General features: G+C 44.7%; 1 protein-coding gene across 1 annotated transcript; it reads right to left on the bottom strand.

Moving 5' to 3' along the window:
- Positions 1-1098: 1098 nt before the first annotated feature.
- mmp28 (matrix metallopeptidase 28) lies at positions 1099-24782 on the bottom strand. Its single transcript, XM_018741780.2, has 8 exons — positions 24470-24782; positions 18464-18540; positions 16602-16798; positions 11734-11955; positions 10548-10793; positions 6426-6575; positions 5270-5437; positions 1099-1963 (listed from the first exon to the last, which is right to left on the bottom strand). The coding sequence occupies exons 1-8, from the start codon at positions 24608-24610 to the stop codon at positions 1569-1571; spliced, it is 1596 nt and encodes a 531-aa protein (XP_018597296.1). The 5' UTR covers positions 24611-24782; the 3' UTR covers positions 1099-1568.
- Between the last annotated feature and the right edge of the window lie 349 nt (positions 24783-25131).

The following is a 25131-nucleotide window of genomic DNA, read 5'->3' as shown; positions in this document are numbered from 1 at the left end:
GGACTTGACACGAACTGACTGCGTAACAGAGGGTTGTGCATATTTACATTTTGTAATTGGCAATGTGGAAGTAAGTTTTGTTATATTGTTATATTCATGTTTCGAGTTTTACCCAGATGTGCCACGGAGGTACACGTACCGCCAAGACCGTACATTCACACATACTGTAAGCCGTGTGCTCTCCGCTTGGTGGCGCTGTTGTTCCCAAAAAAAATGTCGTGGTGCACCAGTCTTTCCGCATCATTGTGTTAAACCCTCAAGGCGAAATTAATACTAGTCCGGTGGTATCTAACTGCAGAAAATCATCTAGAAATATTCATTGGGGTATTTATCTAATTAATTCCATCTGATGCTAATTTGCAACGTCTGCCTAGAGAGGATTAAAAGAGTTATTGATTTGACAGAACAGTCTAGGCTGCGGGTTTGACTCTAGCCCTGTGTTACTTATTTCTTTAACCCTTCTACAATTTCTCTTTTGTGAGGAGGCAGAGGAGATGCAGCTTTGCAAAGCTGCTCATGAGTGATCCATCCCTCCATCCATCCATCCAATTTCATTAACCGCTTGTCCCGGTCAGGGCGGTGTGGGTCTGGAGCCTACCCCAGAATCACTAGGCAAAAGGCAGAGGGGGGTACACCCTGAATAAGACTCATCACTATTTAGCAGAATAAAAATAAGAATTTAACCAAAGTTTTTAAAAAAAAGATTTGTTCTGTTTTGAACAATTATTTATTTTACCATATTGTTGTTTGTTGTCAATACAAAGGACTGTGGTAAATACTAATACAAACAAGGTACAGAAACTGTCGGACACGGGTGATACAATATCTCCTTTTTAAAGCATGCCTCTCCAGGAATAAATTAAAACTTTATTATATAAAATATCTGGATTTCTGTCTCATTCCATACAGTAACTTTATTCATGTTTTTCTGTAAATGTACACAATCCCACACACACATTTTCAGAACCGCTCGTCCCATACGGGGTCACGGAGCCTACCCGGTAACACAGGGCGTAAGGCCGGAGGGGGAGGGGACACACCCAGGATGGGACGCCAGTCCACCGCAAGGCACCCCAAGCGGGACTCGAACCCCAGACCCACCGGAAAGCAGGACTGCGGCCCAACCCACTGCGCCACCACACCACCGCACCACCCCATACACAATCCCTTTGTGCAAAATTGATATCACCTGCTTCACAGTTAAATTGTTAATTACTAAATTCAGCTTCATAAAAAGGCTTCTTCATAGATGTAAAAACAAACAGCTAAGAGCTGCTGAATCCATGCAGATGCCCTTTTGTTGTTTTTTGATACAACTGTAATAAATGGTTTTCCTTGTAATCGCTTTGCTGAGAACTGAGCGTTCGGTTTACATTCATTTTGTTTTCTTTTTTCTGAGCCAGAGTCTATGCATGTGCAAGAGTGACTGAGCCATTGTCATCCAGATTTCTCAAGCAGCAAAAGTCCCAGGCAGACAGGAGTGAGAAAGCAAGTATAGGATATGTTTCATTGCACAGACTCCCTTAATTACCTGTTCAATTATTTGGTGCTGCAGCTCCCTCTAGGGGTCAGAGGACATCATTGGCGCTCTGGGCTCTGGAACAGCCAATCCAATCAAGGTCTTGAGCCCAAAAGCCACTACCTGTTACCCGCACTTTGCCCGGGTCAAACCGCCAGTACCGCTGCTCCCTGAACACGTAGAGATGTCCATCAGGGCGGCTCAAGGCCCCATTGGCCCCACGGGGGAGGCCCTTCCAGTCCGCCAGGCCACGAGGATAGTAGGGCTCTGGCTGCAGGGTGGTCAGGTTCAGGACAAAATAGCGAGAGCCCTTGAACAAGATCATGTGACCCAGAGGGGTGTAGTAGAAGGCACAGTCTGGGTTTCGAGGCAGGCCCAATTCAGCAGTACTCTTAGGGAAGCCAGGGTCCAGGCCCTTGTCTGAGTAGCGCCACATACGCCTGCCTGCCAACCAAGACACACAGGAGCTGGTGGTGAGGACAGCAGCAAAGTCACCTGCAGGTGGCCATATGGTGCTGAACAATTCTACCGTGGATGTGTTTTCATAGCAAAAACAGAATCCAGAACACACTGGCATGCTTGTCTTTCACAGTCATGTTTCTGCCAACTTATGTCTGCACACTGAAATTTTCTTAAAGGCCAAACTAACATAATATTTACAAATAAATGATTCAACATTTTTGAGAACAGTGGTCATATTTAAGTTAGACATATAAATCTGCAAAAGTATAAATAAATTGTGTTTACTCCCTTGTATTTGAAAAATACAAGGAAGAAAGTACAAGAAGTACAAAGAAAATTGTACTTCTTGGAGCATTTTTTTGGTAATTACATTTATTAATTTTACTTGAGTACATTTGAGAAAAGAGAAATTTACTTTTACTCTGTTAAATTTGTCACTCTCTTCACAGAATTTTAAAATTGTTTTAATTTTCCTTCCTTAAAACCTTTACTGCACACCATGAGAAACACCACCCCACTGTTGGACCACTATGGACTTCATTGGCCATTGCTATCAGCCACAGGTTACCCAAACAAATTGCCATCTAGGGTTAATACAACTCAGAGTTTAATTTTGACAATTCAGCATTCAATTCTTTATATACAGTTTATTATATAGTTATATCTGCCTTGACTGACAGCCTAAAAATTCCCCTGAAAAACGGAAACATTACAATGTTTACTCTGCCCGAAATAGGGTCACTGGGGATCTACCTCCAGAGCCAGGCCTAGGGGTAATGTTCCTAGGCGAGTGCCTGGTGGCCAGGTATTGAGGGGGATAATTGAGGGGGCATGGGAGTTCGCTAATGCAGTCTACATGTGTTTTGTGAACTTGGAGAAGGCCTATGGCCATGTTCCCCGAGTTGCTTCGGAAGTATTGGGTGCCGGGGCCACAACTGTGGGTCATTTGGTCTCGGTACACATGGTTCAATAGCTGTGTCCACATACTCGGCACTTAAGTCAAGCCCGTTCAGCGTGGGTGTTGGCTTCTGCCAAGGTTGTGCCTTGTCCCCACTCCTGTTTTTGATTTTCATGGACAGTATATCAAGGTGAAGCCGAGGTCAAGGGCATTCAGCGTGGGGGCCGGAAGGTGATTTCTCTGCTTTTTGCGGATGACGATGTCCTTTTGGCACCGTCACATGGTTACCTCCGGCACGCACTGGAACAGTTTGCAGCCAAGTGTGAAGCGGTTGGTATGAGGATCAGCACCTCCAAGTCTGAGTCCATGGTTCTCTCACGGAAAAGAATGGCATGCCCCCTCCAGGTAAGGGGAGAGAATTTGCCCCAGGTGGAGGAGTTCAAGTATCTTGGGGTCTTGTTCACGAGTGACAGGAGAACAGAGTGTAAGATTGGCTGCAGACTGGAAGCAGCGGCAGCAGTGATGTGGTTGCTGTACCGGACTGTAATGGTGAAGGGGGAGCTGAGCCATAAGGCAAAGCTCTCCATTTACCGGTCGCTCTATATCCCTACCCTCACCTATGGTCATGAACTCCGGGTAACGACCAAAATAATAAGATCACGGATACAAGCGGCAGAATGAGTTTTCTCTGCAGGGCGGTGGGACTCGCTCTCCGTGACAGGGTGAAGAGTTCGGCCATCCGGGAGGAACTCAAGCGTAGAGCCGCTACTCCTCCACACTGAGAGAAGTCAGTTGAGGTGGTTCAGGCATCTGGTAAGGGTGCCCCCTGGGCGCCTCCCTTCGGAGGTATACCAGGCACGGCCAACTGGGACGAGACCTTGAGGTCGGCCCAGGACCCGCTGGAGAGATTATATCTCTCCCAGTTGGCCTGGAAGCAGCTGGGGAGCCCCCGGGTTGAGCTGGAGGAAGTTACAAGGGACAGGGATGTCTGGGCCTCTCTGCTCTCCCTATTGCCACTATGACCCTTGTAGGACAAGCGGGAAAGAAAATGGATGTGTGGATGGATGGATTGACAGCCTAGTTTACATACAGACAGGTATAGTGATGGCAAACATCTGAAGAAAAAAAAAACAAGTTTAAATATTTTAAATAATATAAGAATTTTTTTCATATTGTGAGGGTTTGTCTAAATTGTTGTAAAATTAGAAATTTGGTGAGTTGCTCCTATTTCATTAATAGGATGATTCCACTACTTTACAATTTTTATGTCATAAATGGAGATAAATGGAGATTACCTAGATAAATAACCATCAAATCAGGTAGACCAGCGGAGTAAAGTAAATTCACAGAAGGTTAAAAAACCAGATGGTTTGCAAGCATGCTGTGGTCTTACATTTTCACACTTTCATCCATTTTCAGTAACTGCTTGTCCTGGTCAGGGTTGCGGGTGTTGAGAGCCTATTTCTAAATCACTGGACGCAAGGCTGAGAGGGGGTACATCCTGGATGGGATACTAGACCACCACAGGTCTTCTGCTTCGCTTGCATTTAATTTTATTAATATAAGTTAAAACTGTATATTAAAGCTGTTATCATTGCAAGAGCCTGGAACCATTAAAATGTACAATTTGAATAAATGTAACTTCAACTTTATTTTGTTCACTTAGTACTTTTAAAATTGTACTCAAGATCATGACTATTCTTTCTTTGTGATTTTAAGTTAACAGTCTCACTCACTCACTTTCTGAACCGCTTGTCCCATACGGGGTCACAGGGAACCGGAGCCTACCCGGCAACACAGGGCGTAAGGCCGGAGGGGGAGGGGACACACCGAGGATGGGACGCCAGTCCATCGCAAGGCACCCCAAGGGGGACTCGAACCCCAGACCCACCGGAGAGCAGGACCCGGTCCAACCCACTGCACCACCGCACCTCCCTTTAAGTTAACGCTACTTGGGTATTGTTTTTGACTGCCAACCTCCCTTGTATTTGCATCTCATATGTTTTCATCAGGGCATTACTGAATTACACACACACACACACACACACACACACACACACACACACACACACACACACACACACACACACACGCGCTGTCTGAAACTACTTGTACCGAGCAGGGTCGCGGCAAGCCGGAGCCTAACCCGGCAACACAGGGCGTAGGGCTGGAGGGGGAGGGGACACACCCAGGACGAGACGCCAGCCCATCGCAAGGCACCCCAAGCAGGACTCGAACCCTAGACCCACCGGAGGGCAGGACCCGGTCCAATGCGCCCACCATTACTGAATTACACTAAGTGATTTCATGGCTCGCTGTGCTGTTCTTTCAGTCTGAAATCAAGCTGTCTACTTTTCGATACTTATTTAATGCGTTCTCATTTGCTGTACCTTTGAAAACGTAGAGTTTGTTGTCCATTGTAGAGAAAGCAGCAGCCTCGATGGGAAGGCGCAGTTGTGGCCAGCGCTGCCAGAGTGGGGTGGGGGCACTCACGTTGCCCTGGGCTGACACCACCCAGGACAGCCCCCCCCGAAACACTAGGACTGCACCGTCCACATCTGAAAAGCACAGAAAGCACTGTCTCTAAGAACTTGGATGTCATTATCCTTTTGATACCTGAACATAAGTCATTTTTGAATCCAGATAGAAAATCAGCATTTACAGCAATCAACTTCATTTTGTGTTCATACTATAGCATTTAAATTGAGTAAACAGGCCTGTTTAAAAACTGTAACTTGTGCAGCTTAATAAATGGATACAATTTTGCATTAACATTTATCAATAACCATTTGTTCAGTGCAGCCAAATTATTATGGTTATTATTGCTGTGGTTGTTGTTGTTGTTGTTGTTAATAATAATAATAATAATATTATTATTATAGAGGGGTGCAGTGGCACAGCGGGTTTGGCCAGGTCCCGCTCTCTGGTGGGTCTGGGGTTCGAGTCCCACCTGGGGTGCCTTGTGATGGACTGGCGTCCCATCCTGGGTGTATCCCCTCCCGCTCCAGCCTTATGCCCTATGCTGCCGGGTTAGGCTCCGGCTCACTGCGCTCCACTTGGGACGAGCAGCTTCAGACAATGTGTGTGTGTGTGTGATAATAATAACATGTCATTAACAAAGATTGTCACTAGCATGTTGAGAGCAGTTAAGAGTTTCCAATACAAATAACTGCATTTTGAAACAGATTTTTATGCAATTTTAATTTAAGTGCATGGTGACTTGGACAAATTCCTTGGTGACTTGGTATCAGCGACACTTCCACCCACCGCGGTTAATATGCCTCATAGTGCTCTTAGACGGCCGCAAGAGGGCACTATCCAAAATCTGAACGCCTGTTATTATTGCTTTTATTATTCCTGTCATTTATCAGTCTAAATCCAAAGAGAACGTGGGAAGATGAGTCAGGAAGAAAAGACCAGCGTAGTCTGGTTTCCGCTGTCACATAATTGCTGTGCGAGATACAGATGTGCAGGACGAGAGTGAGAGCAGCCTTTCCATACAGAAGGTTATTTGGCTTCGTGTAGTGACAGGTCTGAGAGGTTTACCCATAGTTACAGCATCAAAGGAACCCTGGCAGTACTGGGGTGGAGCAGAGTCTGGACCTTCCACCTGCCTCTGGGCCAATTCCAGGTCCTGCAGGGCCAATATGAACACCTGTCCAGGTGACTGAGCTCGTTGTCCGCTGGAGGGCTTTCCTGTGGACACACACACCAAGTAGAGACAGCGGTGTTCACGACGCCAGTCTACGCCGTGTTTACGGCCAGCGTAAAGAAAACCTCAGAGAGCAAAATTTTTTACGGTAATGCAACTAAATATTTTACAAATCTCGCTTTCAGCCGCACATTACAGTATTACAAGTGAAACCTCAGCCAGATGAAGTCAAATGGAATAACAGTATTTCATGATTAATGATAAGGCTTTATCTATCCAAAGCCAAAAACAGGAGCCAACAAAACATGTGACTGCCCTTCTATGCAGCTGAGCCAGTGCTTTACATTCCCACTCCAGAAAACAAGGACTGAATTATCGTTTAAAAAAAAAAAAAAAAAAAAAAACTGGTCGTTTCACTAAACTGACTTGAAAACTAAATAAATGAATAATAAAATAAGAAAAAAATAATCAGACGAAAGCCCGATAATTACTTATATAACAAAAGCCACATTTCACAGTCCTTCCGCACACTCATTTTGTTTGCAGAAGCTTAAGAGAACGTTTATCTCGGCACCGGATAAAACCGCCATCCCAGAGGAGCTCAAGACAAAACACGGGGAGATAGCTGGATGGGAAGTGTGCACTGGAAGCTGGAAGTCTTCCCAACTGTAGACATGAGCGGGACAGGAATCTGGAAAGAAGGTCTCGTGCTATAAACACTGGCTACGCTTGGCCGGAAAGCGGTTTCCGAGGGTCACTCTAGGGCTGACCGCTTTCCTCAGACCCCACTGACACGGGCTTCGAAGCACAGCCCCGAACCTCTCCCTGTGGCATTCTGGGAGAACTGTGGGCGACTGACAAATAAGTGCTTCCCTTGGCTCCGTGACAGAGGGTTACCATGTTTGGGAAGCAGGGCCGTGGAGTCGGTACGCAAACCCTTCGACTCCGACTCCAGTAACCCAATAATTTCTTCCGACTCCGACTCCGCAGCACCGCCTAGGAGTCATTATTCACCCTTTATACGCAAATTTCGGGATAACTAGCAGATGACATTACCGCTTACGGTATTTTATCATTCGTATATAAACACGGCCGACCGGCCGGACAGATACACGCGCGCCATCTATCCGCAAAAAACTAAAGTACACGCTAATGTTTTCTTTATTTCCGTTTAAACTCTTACCATCTCATTAATCGTATAATAAAATAACCTATCACAGAACAGGACACAGTAAGCAAAACAACATTTATAATTTTATATGAAACGGGACTATTTGTTGACTTCTGCTGCCTAGCCTAGGCCCGAAATCATAAGCGTACGAGTCCGCAGGGCTAGCCTAGGGCCAAAAGTTATTAATTATTCTTTAATTTGGGGGTCGACTTATCTGGCGAAAACAGGCCTAAACCTATATTACACTTCTAATTTTTGGGGGTCGACTTATACGCCGGCATATATGGTACATTTAGTCGGAGTCGGTAAATTTTACCGACTCCGACTCTAGTAACCCAATAATTGCTTCCGACTCCTACTCCACGACGCCGATTCCAACCCCTGCTGGGAAGGAGCGGCGGAGACAGGGCGCAGTATGTCTGAGGCAGAGGAGTGTGTTGTGCTGGGAGGTGTGTGTTATGTCTTTCCATGCTGACCAGCTCAAAATCCAAGTGTCCCTGAGCCTTGAACTCTCTTACTTTAGACAATATTCTATCATCATTATATAATACACACACACACACACACATTTTCAGAACCGCTTGTCCCATACGGGGTCACGGGGAACCGGAGCCTACCCGGGAACACAGGGGCGTAAGGCCAGAGGGGGAGGGAACACACCCAGGACGGGACGCCAGTCCGTCACAAGGCACCCCAAGCGGGACTTGAACCCCAGACCCACCGGACAGCAGGACTGCGGTCCAACCCACTGCGCCACCGTACCCCCCTCTTCCATTATATAATATATATGTATTATAATTATACATTATTTGTTATTTTCTGGATCTGTCAAGAGTTAGTCAGTTAGGAGCCCTGTCTGGAGAAGTTCCCCAGAATTTCACCCTCAAAGAATTAGCCTCAGATTTTTTAGAAGAAAACATCTTACTTTATGTCTAGGCTACATTTTTTCAACAGCTGTACTGTTATCCATCAATAATGATCTCAACTTGTTCACCATGTTCGTACCTTACGCTGAAGCTTTGATTAAAGGAAACGTGCCTAGATAAATGTTATTAAAAAAAAAAACATAAGAATCAGCAGTTACCAGTGTCTTTTGCCAATGTAAGTGGTTATATTTTCAATTATATGTTTATTACTTTGGGGGGTGCGGTGGCGCAGTGGGTTGGACCACAGTCCTGCTCTCCGGTGGGTCTGGGGTTCGAGTCCCGCTTGGGGTGCCTTGCGACGGACTGGCGTCCCGTCCTGGGTGTGTCCCCTTCCCCTCCGGCCTTACGCCCTGTGTTGCCGGGTAGGCTCCGGTTCCCCGTGACCCCGTATGGGACGAGCGGTTCTGAAAATGTGTGTGTGTGTTTATTACTTTCAATATATTCTTCAGTATTTACCTGTATTTCCTATATCAATCCTGCCAGTATCATCAGTGTCTCAACCACACAAGAATGACTTTCAAAACTTGAAATAAGATGGCAAAGCTTTGTAAAGATTAAAACAAGTATATCCAGTGCTGGAATGATGGCTACAACCTGTATGATACTCCTCCTTCTCAGATACCAAAAATCCCTCTTCTTGCATTGTCTGAATTTCAGCTGATTCATGGATTTCCAAGAGCAGGGCAAAATGCCTTAATTATCTTCAAAGAAGAGCATTTTTTTTTTTAGTCCAACACATCATGACTAACAACTTAGTATACAGTTGTAGTGTACTAACTATACTTATGATAAATTCAGCTTTTTCAGATCCAGGTAGGAAGCTACCTGATATTTAACTGCAGCTCAGCCAACATTCCTGCATTAAGCATCTCTGGACAACTGAAGCAAGAGGTCTAACTCATTACATTTACCAGACACTTCTCTCCAAAGTAACCTACCTACAATTATTTACCCATTTATACAGCTGGGTAATTTCGCTAGAACAATTCAGGGTAAGTACCTTGCTCAGAGGTACTACGGGAGGAGGTGGGATTTGAACCTGCAACCTTTGGGGTCCAACGGCAGAAGCTGTAACCACAAAACTACTAGCTCATCACTTTGGGAGACAAGCCCATGAGCTCAGATCACAGTCACACAGTGGTTAAGGACACAGAACCAGAACCTGAAGGTGTCTGGGTGAACATGTGGTCCTTGTGCTGTACCTTTAAATGAGATACTTAACCTAAAGTGCTGTTGCAACATGTCCAGCTGAATAAATACATTAGAAATAAGTAAAAATTACACTGAATACAAATAAATAAACAAAAACATTTACCTTATTTCAGAGGCCACATGGAAAACATTACGACCGGTCCTGGGGGTATAATTAGCTAATATTGACCAAACGAGCCAAATCTGTTTGTTTGTCCTTCATTTCATCGAAATCTGTCTCATGAATATACTCGGATACTGATTCATAACTATATCTGCTGTGATACTGGTGAAAAAGGACATAAAACCAGAAAAAAAATCTTCTCCCGTAATATAATGCATGAACCTTTAAAAAAACTGGCACCTTTAACCCTGTTTGTATCACAGAAAAAAAATGCATATTCTCACCAGGGGAATGCTTATTAAAAATCTTTAAAATTCAACATTCGACCAGTAAAACTTTTTTTTTTTAGCCTTTACAGAGGTTTAATGAATGCTTTTATGGGCTACCAAAGGAAACTTAAGTTCCAGATGTGGATGTGGTTACTCCTTGACTCTTATTCATACGGATTTACACGGAACAGTCACATCGTGGCGACACAGCAGTGCAGCATATTTGCCGAGCGCTTAATCTTAGTCTTTCTCGATTTTTGAGTAATCGGGATGAAATTGCTCGGCACGGCACACGTAACACGGGTTCCGCGATCTTGCCGGGTTAGAGGTCATACCGTAGAGCTGCTGCACGGCCACGATGTCATCCCAGTTGAGCACCAGCGCCTTGCTCAGCTTCTTGTAATAGGGCGACATGAGCGCCCGCCGCACCGGCGAGTGTTCCAGCCCCAGCGTGTGTCCGATCTCGTGGGCCGCCACCATGAACAGGTTGTGTCCCTTTTGGCTGTGCAGCGTCCATCGCTCCGCCATGTCGAAGTGTGCCTCGCCCCGACAGGGGAAGAAGGCGTGTGCCAGGGCTCCCCCTGCAAGTGCACAACATCTGAGGAGCGGGGTCACGTCCCCTTCCCCGGATGGACCGCTCAACCGCCTCCCAGCTCTGCTCTCTGCTTCTGACTGCACTTACATGGAATTTGAAACACTGAACTATATTTCTATGGAAACATTAACCAACCGGGTGACAACCTCTGGAAAACTCAGTTGGGTTCTATCAGCGTAGCTTCTCCAACCAACCAATTTCGATAACTGCCTGTCCCGAGCAGGGCCGCAGCAAGCCAGAGCCTATCCCGGAAACATTGGGCGCGAGGCTGACGGGGGGGCACACCCTGTGCAGGATGCCACTCCATCACAGGGCCACAACTAGGTACCCAGGCACACACAGCCAAGCAAGGGTACTGGAGTAATAGCAGCGCAAGCACCTTGTTCAAGGGAACTACAGCCGGAGGCGGGGATCGAACTAGCAACCTTCAAAGCCAAAGACAGCCGCTCCAACCACAACACCACCAGCCACCCCTGCGGTGTCTCATAAATGATAATTAATAATTGAGTCACATAGTTGCATTTATAATGTACATGTCTATTTTTCATAAATCAAAGCCAATATTTTATTTTATTGCAAAGAAATCTAAAGTCGACCTTGTAGATAACGGTTCGCCCGCCTTCGCTAACAGCGCTGGGTATCAATGTATGAATGCTCCATATTCATCTGCTGCTCTTCTGGCTCAGGCTCGTGCTCTACATTGTTTTCAGCACACTCACTTTTTCCACAACATCTGCAGTTGTGGGAACTATTTGTTTGGCCTTGATCCAAAAACAAGGATCTTTGTTTTTTTTTCTTATCTGGTTTAATGTCGGCCACCTGGGCTAAGTTCTGCACATGCCCATATCCTCCCTGCAGCCTCAGCAGAATCCAGTGACAGTGCACTTTTTCCATCAGAGTGCAAAGCAGAAGCTCACTGTCCCTACCTGGGCCATCGAAGGCGTTCCCTGTGCCGTCATCGTGCTCGCCCTCGAAGAAGGCCAAGCGGATATCAGCCAGCCCTTGGGTCACCTCCCGGAAAACCAGGGCGGACACATTGCTCCACAGCTGGAACGCAGTGTGAACTGCCAGCCTCACCTGCCCTACAGAGAGGTGGCGCGGCCAGTTCACGATGCGATACGTTAGGTGCCTCTTGTACCACTTCTTACCTGTAAGACAGCAGAACACTCATTGACAACAGCATCATTTAATAACACGTACGTTGTCTGAAACGGCTTGTCCCAAGCGGGGTCGCGGTGATCCGGAGCCTAACCCGGCAACACAGGGCACAAAGCTGGAAGGGGAGGGGACACACCCGGGACGGGACGCCAGTTCATCGCAAGGCACCCCAAGCAGGACTTGAACCCCAGACCCGCCAGAGAGAAGGCCCTGGACAAACCTACTGAACCACCATGCCCCTTCACTTAATAATAAGAGCATTATTTAATAAATAATTGATTGATTCAATCAATCAATAACTCGTTAAGTTTTGACATATAAACACATTATTCAATCAATAATTAAATGTGTATATATATATATATATGTCAAAAAAATACATTACTAGGAGGGTGATTAGGAATCGTCGATATTCTGATGAAGTTTTATGCAGCTACTCGTGATGAACATCGGTTCATTTGGTGGAAAGAAACTAACTGTACTTAAGAATGACGCATCCGCATCTATGTCTCTCTTTCTCCTAATGTAACGAACACATTGTATTTTCTATGAGACGTACGTCGCTCGGGAAAAAAGCATCTGATAAATGAATACATGTAAATGTAATCAGTTTCGTTGTTTGCTACCTGATTGTCACTTCCAAAGGAAGTTGGTGTGTTCTCTCACCTTATGAGGGCAATTTATTCCTGAAAAACCCTTCATAAGGTGTATTTTCAAAAATCAAAAGTGTAACCATCACTACTTTCAATTGTAAATTATTTTATGTATTGCTGAGATCTAGTGATGATAATCATAATTGATCCATAATATAAAAAAATTCTACCACCATCTTCTTATTACAGCAGAAGTTTTTACAGAACCGAACTACCAAATAAATTAAGGGATATCGGTATTACGGTATTTAGCTTTTATTGATCGGGACTTTGGTGTTTTTGGAGTTTTGAAGAAAAGTCATGAACAGTCTTCCAAGATGCGTTCTCAGTTGAGGAAGCATCACTGTATACCATCGTAAACGGTTCACTACACTCTCCTTGCCCCCCTGTGCGAGGTGGTGTGCTTTTTCTTGAATTTCCAATGGTACGTGCTCAACCTGTATCTGTCATCAGCAAGGTGGTCCATTCTTCATAGCTACCAGTCTTCAACAAGATGGTGCACTTCATGGCTTTCAGGCTGCAATTAGAATTCACTCTTCACATTTCTTGCCCTGAGCTCAAGGAAAAGTGACCAAGGCAAGTCGCTCTGTCGGCTGGGTGGCTGCAGATGGGCTTGGAGCCATTCTTGGCTGGTGAACTTCTAGAGACAACGGTGAGTGAACTCCCAAGACTCGGGCAGGATCTCCCCAGCTGAGAGGGGTGTCTTGCGTTCAGTGTGGAGGCGATGGCCTTGGCAGATTACGGTTGGCCCAGGAGGCAAGACCAAAGGAGCCAGGATGTTGGGTACTGAAGATATTCCATGACTTCCCTTCTGGAAGTCATTACCGTTGCAGTTTAGAAAGGGAGAAAAAAGCCAGGAAGTTCCTCGGATTCCCAGATCTCAACTGTTAACGGTTTTATACAGGGGTACACTTCAGGTACAAGTAGGCTCTTGGTTCTTTGCAAAAACTAGAAGTGTGATTCTTACAAAGAGAGAAACACACAGCCCTCACACATGCCAGTCAAATATACTTTTGAAATGTGGGACTTAAGGTTTGAGGGAGGTGAAAAAATACACATGAAAGCCAGATTTACATATGGAATTAAAAACAACTACAAAAGAAAATTTTTAAAGCAATAAGCACCATAATAAAATATAAAATAATTGAAAATAGAGTATATTTCAAAATCTTGTATCTTTACATTTATCTGATGGTTTTTTATCCCAAAACAATTTACTCGGTTAAGCTGCCTATACAGTTGGGAATTTTTTTACTGGAACAATTCAGAGTAAGTACCTTGCTCAAGGGTACTACAGAAACAGGTGGGATTTAAACCAGAGTCCTTTCAGATGAAAGATAGTAACCCTAACTACTACACTACCCAATCTAAAGCACTAAACAAATTAAATGTCATTTCAGTGTCCTAAAAAGGAGAAAATTTCTTATTATTTTCACTCATGTAATTGCTATAATTTGTATAATTTAGAACCTTAGAGAAATTCTAACTGATCACAGCTCCCTTTACTAAAGACGGATCCATTAATTCATCGGTGGTGTTCAGTCTATTTCCTTTTCAAACAGTGCGTTAGGAAACACTTTCGATGATGACGGAGCCCACATTTGGCCCGAAAACCCAGAGCCAAAGCTTTACCACATTACTGTAGCTTTACCTTTCACACCAGTGCCAGAACGTGTGGTCTTAGTATAATGAAAAGTGAGTCATGATCACTGACTAAGTTTAAGATTCTGTAATGTTCTTCTGTATAAGCACTAATATGCATTTTTTTTTGGCAAATCCAGTGAAACGTAAAAGACGCATTAAATCATTGCAACAATGTTGCGAACACAATTAATTCTAGAAGAAATCAGTGTTGCTTTCCATTCTTTTCCCACCACATACTTAATGTTCAGCAGCCATTTATGTAACAGTACAGTTTCTCAGTTAACACAAACAGTAACCATGGGAATACCATATCCAGCCCACCTTACCCACAGTCCCTAAGCCCCTATTTTGACTGAGGCATGAACCTCTGTCCCTTAAAATAGACACAATGACATTTGCACTTGTACCAGTTGGCTGGATGAAACTGAAACCTCTTAAAAGACCCTTCATCATATAGCTGACCGGCCAAATCTGTGTTTTACACATAACGCCCAGTTGTTAGGTACAAAGATGAAGCTGGGAAACATGTTTTAATGGCTGCATGCCTGAAGTATTAACAAATGCCAGGGGAATGTGAGGTCTGCAGCAACCCGGCCAACACCCTGAACAGCAAACAACAGCATATGCAAACCAACCTGTGCTTGGGCCACACTATACTCTTCACCTGCAAGCCATATTCGGGCCAATAATCTGTGCAATAAATCATACAAATTTGTTACGGTTAAGACAGATTAAACCTTAGTGATGACTGGCTCATGCATTTAAAGCATATAATTCAAAAAATATTTGGCAGCAGGCAGCACAGTGTTAAGGGTTGTCACCTTGCAAGCTTAACGTCTCCGGCTTGAATCCCACTCCAGCTCTACTCACTCCGAATTTCTCCAGTGAAAACATCCATCTTTACGAACGAGTATATAATTGTAAGTCTTGGGATAATAATAATGATGATATTAATATTGTTTGGGTGTGGTGCCTATTGAACTGACCGCAGAGCAAGTTTCTTTTTTCTCCAAAAACAGGTTAACGCACATGACTTCAGCACATTATTGCCCGCTGGGGTGATTCGGGTGTGGGAGCTGCAGGTCTAAACACAGCCTCTGGAAGCGTGCTTACTTAATGTGGGGAGATGTCTTCTGCTGAAAGGTGCTATGAAGAAAAAGGCCCTGTTTACTCTCTACGCCTAGTCTATGACTGTCCTCTAGTAATTCAAAGCCGATACAGGCGCTCTTCGCTTAACGACCTACCTGTTTAACGACCGCGCGGATTTACGACCGGCTATTGTACGGTGTACAAGAACTTTGGTCATGGGAACGGCAGTGCGGCGTCTCAGCGTCAAGCATCTCATCTCGCATCACCCTTCCTCAGTCTCAGTCTCGTTCCCACAGTCGGTCAGTATTCACTACACTAGCGTTCGCAATCTCCAAGACTACATATTTCGTCTAGAAATTTGTACTTTATTGTGCACCCCATAGTACAAGATGTCGGCGAAATTATACTAAATATACTGTAAATGTTATAAATGGTATAAAGGTGACATAAAACAATATCTAAAGATGGTTGACACAAACCCACTACCAGTACAGTACGCTTGAAATATCGGTAAGGGGCGGCTCCTCGCTTATCGACCGATTCGCTTAACGACCTAGTCGTAGGAACGGAACTCGGTCGTTAGGTGAGGAGTGCCTGTATTTACAATATTTGGTAGTAAACGGACTAAATGGCTGTAATGTGCACGATCCAATTGCCTTCCAAACCCAGGGAAAAATTATTACTATAAATCAAGACCAATAGTGGCAAAGTTTGTGCCTTAAAACTAGTAAAACAGTGACATTTACCAGATGCCTTCAAGTTACATATACTGAGTCATTCCTTACACATCCTACTGCCCTCTGCCTCCTGCCAAGTGCGGAGAAGTTGCAGAAAGATAAGTCATCCTTGGAGTTTTGTTGGCTTTGGGAAGGCACAGTATTTAGATAACACTGCGCATCTAATCAAAGCGGTTTCTGAATATGTAAATAGTACTGAAAGCTATTTGATTCATGCACAGCTGTTCTGGCCATCTCCATTAGCACTTCATTCATTGTCATGGATGAGACTGCATATCAGCATGCAAATACAAATCCATGAGCTGGGAACACAGATCTACAGGATAAAGAGCTGTAGAATACGAAATTTAAAAAAAAAAAAAAAAAAAAAAAAAAAAAAGTGGATTTAAGAAAAGCGAAAGTTCTGACTAAGATTCAGACTTTTCTTCTATGTTCTACGTATCGTGTTTGGGAACCCTAGAAGCTGGTTCATGTGACCTTGGTGGGACAGAGCCCATAAACCTTTGCACTGACCTTGTTGGGTGTAACGCTTGCTCCGGCGGTGCTGACCGCCAATGGTCACAGTTCCCAAGAAGAGGTTGTCCACCCTCTGGGTCCAGGCACGGTGGCTCCGTCCATCTCCCACCCCACACCGGGGGGCTGCCATCTGGTGCATGGTAGCTCCATCCAGCTGCCCTGTAACTGGCAGGTGGGAGAGCCACTGGAACTCCCTAAGTGGGTGGATTGTTCCAGAAGGGGGACCCATGGAAAACGAGGGAAGAATTAATCACACATACCGCACTGATGAATTCACAATGTAAAAAAATTGTATTATGCTCTTTTTTTTGCATTTTCCATTCAGTTTTGATAGATTAATCATACTTTTGGTATTAGTTTGTACTATATGTCAGTTTTTAGAAAAATATTCCACGTTCCTGAAATTGGCAAGTTTTGGCACTGGGTTCCAAGCACCAAATATTCCAGTACCATTTAGGATCTGATGCTTTCTGGAATGTTCTAGTGCCTTCAACAATCTTCCAACGGCTGCAACGCACCAAACTAAAAACCAACACCGTAGAAGAACTACTGGTATTTTTGACAGTTGACACCAACCGCGGAAGCCTACGGATTTTGACAGCGGTATTTTTGTAATCAGTAAACTTTAACTAATCATAATCAACGGAAAAATCGACAAGAACTTTGAAAAATTTTGTTGCGTTGTGTTATTCCTGACAGATGATTGAAGATGTGTGGAGAAATCCCTTCCTGTAACTCCTTTCAGTACTCCACCACAAATTACCCTTTGGCACAGCACGTTAAATATGTCTGGCAAGATAAGTCTAGAAATTCCCTCCAGAAACTGGATAGCGAACGTAAGACAAATTATTTCACAAAATTACTGCACCGAAGAACTGACAGCGGCGAATACGCGTGTAAGCTGAGAAGTGGCAGTCATGCTTAAGAAATATTCTGCGCCAGTTGCTTTCAGGGAAGTGAAGGATGCTGTGCCTTACGCAAATCATCGGTGGCGAGTAAGAAACTGAACTTTGTACTGAACTTTGTAAGTCTGGCTTAAGTAAAGCAGTAAAACATGGTGATGTTTTCTATCTCTGCATGCTTTACAGTCATTGAACTGGGAAAAAAGAGCCATTCTTATACACTAGATCAGACTTGAGATGTTGGGTAGGGGTGGGTGGAAAAGGGGTGGCTGGTATCAGATCATCGACATAGCTTTGCTTTGGTTTTAAACATTTACGCCAATAACCATTTAGATATACAGTACGTCTTCCTCGACAACGTGTCATATTTAAATGAAGCAAGAGCTGCAGTTTTTTTAAAATACACGTTTGAAGGTTCTGCTTGACCAACTGGAGCTGTGCGTAATTCCAGTCCTTGACAGCCAGGTGTTCCCCGAAACTTGTGCTGTTATTAATTCAGGAGCCAATGCTGTAGAACTACAAATGAAAGCTGTTAAAATAAATAAAATATAATAATAATATAAGAAAATTTTTTAAAAAACTTTTTCTTTTCAACTCAGTTCTGGAACCGACAAAAATTAATCGAAAGCGACAAGTTCTCTTTGTTCTTCGCTATAAGGGCCGGGCGCGGTGGGTGGTGCAGTGGTGCGGCAGCGGCGCGGTGGGTTGGACCAGGTCCTGCTCTCTGGGGGGTCTGGGGTTTGAGTCCTGCTTGGGGTGCCTTGCGATGGACTGGCGTCCCGTCCTGAGTGTGTCCCCTCCCCCTCCAGCCTTGCACCCTGTGTTGCCAGGTTAGGCTCCGGCTCCCCATGACCCCGTATGGGACAAGCGGTTCAGACAATGTGTGTGTGTATAAGGGCCAGATCGCTCTGTTGAATGGATCCACCTCTGTGGACCCCGTGAGCAATGAAACGGTACCTGACAGCCGAGCTGACTTCCGCCGAGCTGTGCCATTGGCCATCCGGATGGAGGTATCCATACTTCTCCAGAAAACCCTGTAATAAGGAAAATGCTTTTGATTTGTCAACCTGACAATATGAGGTTCAGCTATGTTCTGCATAGAACCTGGTATTTACAGCTACAGCTTTCCTTGCTCAAGAAATCAAAGTCAGTTCCACAAAGGTTACTGAATGAAATGAATGATAAGACACAATATATGACATAAATGAAAAACTATTGCTGATACCTTTGTCCAAAATGAATTACAATGCTATATAAATTATATGATACAGTATTCCCCCACCTTACAAAGGTAATTAATTTGAAACCTTGTGCAAGGTGAATTCTCATAAATCAAAGGCATAATTACCTAATGACCATATTTGCATAATTACCTATTACTTCCAATAGTAAAAGTATTTATGCATTCCTGAGCCCCAAAACTGGCACACAGAATAACTTCAACGGTTAACATTAATTGTCATAACAATACTATGTGACCATCCACTTGCACTCCTTCAGCTCTTTTGCAGCTATTGCATACAGTACACTTCTAAAACGGTCAAAAACATATTAATGCATATGCAACTGAATTTTTATGTATTAATTCAACCTTTACTACAAAAAAAAAAAAAAAAAAAACAAAAAAACAAAATAGACTAGAAAAGACAAAAGAAATCAATGAAAACAATGCAAAGGAATTCACACTCATCAAACAAGTTTATATAATTTGGACAGTTCAAATAAGAGCCATGATTTCAAATATTATAACAGGTAATACTAGCAAAGGGTTTATGGAGGATGAGAACTACTGCATACTATAGCTGCAAAGAAGACCGCATGGTGGCTCGGGTTCCACGCAAAGTCTAACTTCAGTTCCTGAAAATGCAAAGAAAAGCCTCTTCACCCAAAGTCAAGGTGCTGAATAAAACTCCTTGTAAAGTCGAATTCTCATAACCCGAATAGGCGAATCTCAGCGTTATCACTGCACATACTAAATTATACATATACCTATTCGTACGGCAAATTGCAGACCTAGAGCCTTAACCAACGTAACCGATTGCGCTGCACTTTCACTTATGAAATACATATCAGTAGACTGTGACAGAAAAGTAATACACAGACTGTCCCCAACTTACGATGGTCCAACTTACGATTTTTCGACTTTACGACGGCGATACGCATTCAGTAGAAAGTGTACTTTGAATTTTGAACGTTTTTTTTTTTCCTGGGCAAGCGATATGCAGTACGATACTCTCTGGTGATGCTGGGCAGCGATCCATATCTCCCAGTCTGCCACGTGGTCTCTACCGTATACAACTGATACTCTAGTGTTCTGTGTTGCCAGCACCTTTTTGGATACCGCGCTGCATCTACGTTGCGTTTTGTGCATTCGTCACGTCTAGTAACGCCCATCTGTGTCTCCTGCTACTGGTGAGAAGAAGAGGAGGAAGGCAATTACTGTTGAGCACAAACTCAATATATTTGCCCAGAATGAAGACGGCAAGCCCGTAATGGTCATCACACCTGACTTGGACTTTCGCGATCAACGATCTCGACCGTCTTAAAGGATAAGAAGCAACGATGTTCGGTAGGTTAGGTGTATTAAACGCATTTTCGACTTACGATAAGTTTATCGGAACGTAACCCCATCGTAAGTCGGGGACCGTCTGTAAATGGTTTTCTCCCCAGTAACAATAAGACAAAGTTGAGTCATCAAGATATTACTTTTACTTTTCAGACTGGATGCCTAGATGAACGTTATTGATACAGAAATGCTCCAGGGGGGGCTAAGACATCTGGAAAATAGTATGGAGATGAAAGCACTGGCAGCTCATGAAAAGCCAGTCCAACCTCTTCCTACGCTGCAAAAAAGACTTGGGTCCAGTCTGGTGGAAACAAAGCACGTGGAGCAGTCAGCAAGATGCCTTCCGGGGCCGATCCCAGCGACACGCTCCAGGTGCTGCAGGAGAAATCTTTCCGGAGACGGAGTTCTTCCCGCAGCGCATTTATGACACCGCGGGCCGTCCCAGATGAGCGGAGGAGCTTCCAGCCCAAACCTTTGCAGCCGGTTAACGAAAGCCCTTCCCCCATACGAAGGATCCCCTGACAACTGCCTGTCTTCACAGCCCCAGGGAGGACTGGGAAACCTAAACCACAGTCTACAGAGACATTACTGGTGTAACATATTTTCCATTCAGTGCTTGTTATTACGCTTTCTTGTTGCTGCTTGTCAGAAGCACGTGGAACTGATCGGCACGAAATCCCAAAAGAGAGATTCGAAGGCATTTAAAAAGGAGCGAGGACATGCGACAGGCAAAAAAAAAGTGCCCGTCTTCACGGCCTCCGCGTATGTTTGTGCCTGTTTATGGCCGCAGTAAACAGTAAACGTCCGTTTTCATAAACATTTAAAAAATGAGACTTCCGAGGCGGTCGTGTGCGTGCAGCTGAGGTGTTTATCCGTTGCAGTTCGAAATATAAATGTTATAAAATAATTACAGTTGGAATTTACGGCAGTTTAATCTTTAAATCACTTTAACATACATACATTATGCAAAAGCGATTGCATCCTCTTATTTATTTACTCGGTTTTACGAAAACATGGAAATTCGCGTAAAGGGTTACACAAAACCCACGACAGTTTTTACTGGTTATATTTCAAGCGTAAAAGGTCAATGTTTCATGATCTAAATACAGAAACTGTAAATTTAACTGAGGATGTAATGTTGGCCAGGATTTTACAATTGAGACGCTTAAAACTGTTATCCCGAGACGCTTAATTCTAGAAGACGATTCGAGCCCGGGCCGAACAGGACAATACTTGTTGGTAAAAATGTAAAGAAGCCACAGACACTGTCAGGAATCCGTCTCTTCAAGGGACTTAAATACACTGGGAGATGCTGGTGTGAAGGGTCTTTCCTCTAGAGCGTTAAAATTAATTTCGCCCGGAGGTTTCACCGCCACCTTAAAAACCCTTCGCAGGATTCTTGCTTGTGCTTCTCCTTCAACGCAGCTACTCCTGTAACATAATGTAAATGTTTATATATGTATAAATGTATTGTAAATGTAAAAAGTTTTTTTACATATATGTACATGCCCTAATCACACATATGTAAAAACATATATATATATAATATATAAAATATATATACACATACACACAGTATATATTTTTGGATCACATCTTTAAATATATAATATATTTAGAGATGTGATCAGGAATCTTTGATATTTGGATAAAGTTTTATACAGCCACTCATGTGATGAACATTGGATCATATGGTGGAAAGAAAAACTGTTAAGAATCACACGTCTGCAACTTTGTCTCTCTTTCTCCTAATGTAATGCACAGATTGTATTTTCTACGAGATGTACGTCGCTTTGGAGAAAAGCGTCTGCTAAATGAATACACGGAAACGTTGCGGCATGTTGTTGCGTGAGCGAAGGAACAGGGAAGCGTTGAGAACATCTTAGCGTACGAAGGACGACACTCAAACTGCGAGGCCCGCGTGAGATTCTTCAGCCTTCCTGGGATTTACAAAGTTGCCCTAATCGCAAGCCCTGTGAGTGCGTTTTTATATGATTTTAGCCTTGGTCAGAAGAGTTCTGCGTCGTTCATCGGTCCGAACCTACGGCGTCATCGCGAGAGGTACAGCAGAGGGAACCCTCTTTCCTCCCTGAAAAGCCTGCAAAGGATGATAAGCACTGGATGGGTTCAGAGCCCGTGCAGACTGCTCAGTGTCAACCTGTCATCACAGTGACCACAAGTGGCAGCTTAGAAAGGGTGATGGAAAAAAAAATTATGCCACCGTAATGGTGCTGTTCGTGAATTTACATTTATTTATTTAGCAGATGCTTTTCTCCTAAGTGACTTCCAATGAACTCTATGTAGTGTTATCAGCTCACACACCTTATTCACCAAGGTGACTTACACTGCTCGATACACTACTTACACTGGGTCACTCATCCCTACATCAGCGGAACACACACTCTCTCTGTGTGAACCTGAACAGCATGTCTTTGGAGTGTGGGAGGAAACCAGAGCACCCGAAGACTTACACTGCTAGATACACTACTTACAATGGGTCCCTCATCCATACATCAGTGGAACACACTCTCTCTGTCACATCCTATGGGGGAACCTGAACAGCATGTCTTTGGAGTGTGGGAGGAAACCCACGCAAGTAATATCCCATGAGTGGCAGCATGTAGAACCAATTAGGAAATACAAAGGTATTCGTGACAAATGATCTAATGTAACTTTATGGAGAACGTTCAGAGATAAGCGAGTCTAAAAAACACATCTTTGGGAGGAAACCCATGCAGACGTGGGGAGAACATGCAAGCTCCACGCAGACCGAGCGGGGATCAAACCCAGGTCCTCTCACGCCACCCCGGTGCTGAGAGACAGCAGCGCCATTCGCTGTGCCATCCGAACTTGATGTCAGTTTGCTCTGAATATGGGGTGAGGGGACAGGAACTATAGATTCAGTCACAAAAAAACGCTGTGCAAGCCTGTCACTGTGAAATGAGAAAGGAAACAGTTTTACCCCAAAAGCGGTCAGCTGTACCACGTCTGATAAGTCTCTCCAGCCGATCGCGCTTCGTAAGTGTTTCTGAGAACACACCAGCGCAGACAGCAAGCCCCTCTTGGGTTACAGCTGAACCCGGTGACATGCGACACAGGCCTTCTCAAACGGATGCGGTGAAACGGAGTGACTATTGGGGTCAAACGGAACGAAGCATTACCAAAGGGTTCGAGGTCAGCCTCACATGCCCAGATGTGCTCGCCGGTGAATAAGGTCAGGAGCCCGAAAACCTGCTTGCGTTCGGTTTCGACGTCCCGTCATCCATCTTCGTTTCTCTCACAGAGCGGTCCTGTCCACTAAGTCGACGAGGATTCCGTACCGAAGAGTTGTGCCTGGAGCGTCGCTCTTGTATTTACGCATAATGGAATTAATGGCTTTTACAGGGCAAAGTAAGAGTAATTCCTCCAATCTGCTCGGAGCCGCGTGCTCTTCCGTAACTTGCGTCATTTACCGCTGTTGTGGGTTTCGAGTTAAGACAGAACACACTCGCACACATAATTACCCCATTAAAAACGGTGTCGTCTCACAGCGCCTGGGTGGTGCGAGAGGACATGAGTTCGATCCCCGCTCAATCCGTGTAGAGTTTGCGTCTTCTCCCCGTGTCTGTGTGGGTTTCATCCGGGTGCTCTGGTTTCCTCCCACAGTCCGAAGACATGCTGTTCAGACTCACTTCTCAGAACGTTCTCCATAAAGTTACATTAGATCATTTGTCACAAATATACCTTTGTATTTCCAATCAGTTCTACATGCTGCCACTCATGCGATATTACTTGCCTGGGTTTCCTCCGGGTGCTCTGGTTTCCTCCCACAGTCCAAAGATATGCTGGTCAGGTTCCCCCATAATGTGTGAGTGACGGAGAGAGAGAGTGTGTTTCACTGATGTATGGATGACTGATGTAGTGTAAGTCTTTGGGTGCTCTGGTTTCCTCCCACACTCAAGACATGCTGTTCAGGTTCCCCCATAGCGTGTGAGTGACAGAGAGAGTGTGTGTGTTCCACTGATGCATGGATGAGCGACCCATTGTAAGTAGTGTATCTAGCAGTGTAAGTCACCGCGGTGAATAACACACAGAGTTCATTCACTGGAAGTCACTTGGAGAAAAAGTGTCTGATTAATTAATAAATGTAAAACTCAAACTGGCCATTTTACAAACAGAATAAAAGCAACGCAAAATCGTAATCCAGCAAACAAAGGTTTTAACTGATACCGACCTGCGAAATGACTGTCCAACACTGACTGAGCAGGAAGGAGGCAGGACACCAGTAATGGACATTTACAAATAAAATGCGATTAAGTTACACGGAACGACGCCGAAACTCCGGGTAATATAACGTCGTCGGTTAACATTTGATTCGAAGAGAAAGGAACGTGGGTGAAGTAGCGTGTCGTGTTTACCTGCCCGGTACTTTGAGCGCGCCGACCGGGGGGTCCCGGGGAGCTCAGCGTCCCCTCGCTGAGGATGAGTGGGGACAGGAGGCGGAGGACGAGGACCCCGAACCCACCTAGTGCCTCCGGCGCGAAACGAACCCTCATCATCCTCCTGCTGCCTGCGGAACGAACGGGCGCCACTTAATAATCGTGGAGGACGGGCATAGTGGAAGCCGCGACGCGGCTTCAGACTCAGACTCGGAGCCCTAGCGCGGCCCACGCAGACAGGCGACGCCGGGGTCGGGTGTGACTCCGAGCCCGAGTCCTGCTAACTGTCGAGTCCCTCCTGTGAAAGCGCCTCAAGCAGCTCTGACTCGCCATGGAGCCGTACGGCGGAGCCCTAGGGCGGGACCGGGCGGGACCGCCTGCCCCGATAAGGAGGGAAAACACTTCACTTGCTTCCCGTTAAATTTACTTCACAGCATCTCCCACGAAACGTGCTGTAATCCCATAGTCGTGCACCGTCGAAGAAAAAAAAAAAAAAAAAAAAAAAAAAAAAAAACGTATTCTAAAATAGAATAGAGTCCCTTTTCCAGGGAAATTTGTCTTGGACACCACCATGACACACGGCCAGTGCACAACAGACTCACGTAAAACAATACACGCCCTAACATAGTTAAAAAAATAAG

Source organism: Scleropages formosus, chromosome 25 (genome assembly GCF_900964775.1).
Source record: "Scleropages formosus chromosome 25, fSclFor1.1, whole genome shotgun sequence".
NCBI lineage: Eukaryota > Metazoa > Chordata > Actinopteri > Osteoglossiformes > Osteoglossidae > Scleropages > Scleropages formosus.
The sequence above is the reverse complement of the archived record's forward strand: the minus strand, read 5'-3'. Positions and strand labels throughout refer to the sequence as shown.

Coding starts and splice junctions, on each gene's coding strand:
- mmp28 (XM_018741780.2), bottom strand. CDS start 24,610: ATGATGAGGGTTCGTTTCGCGCCGGAGGCACTAGGTGGGTTCGGGGTC. Junction 16,799..18,463: donor GAAGTCAGCTCGGCTGTCAG/GTACCGTTTCAT, acceptor CCACCCACTTAG/GGAGTTCCAGTGGCTCTCCC. Junction 6,576..10,547: donor GGCCGTGCAGCAGCTCTACG/GTATGACCTCTA, acceptor GTGTGTCCACAG/GAAAGCCCTCCAGCGGACAA.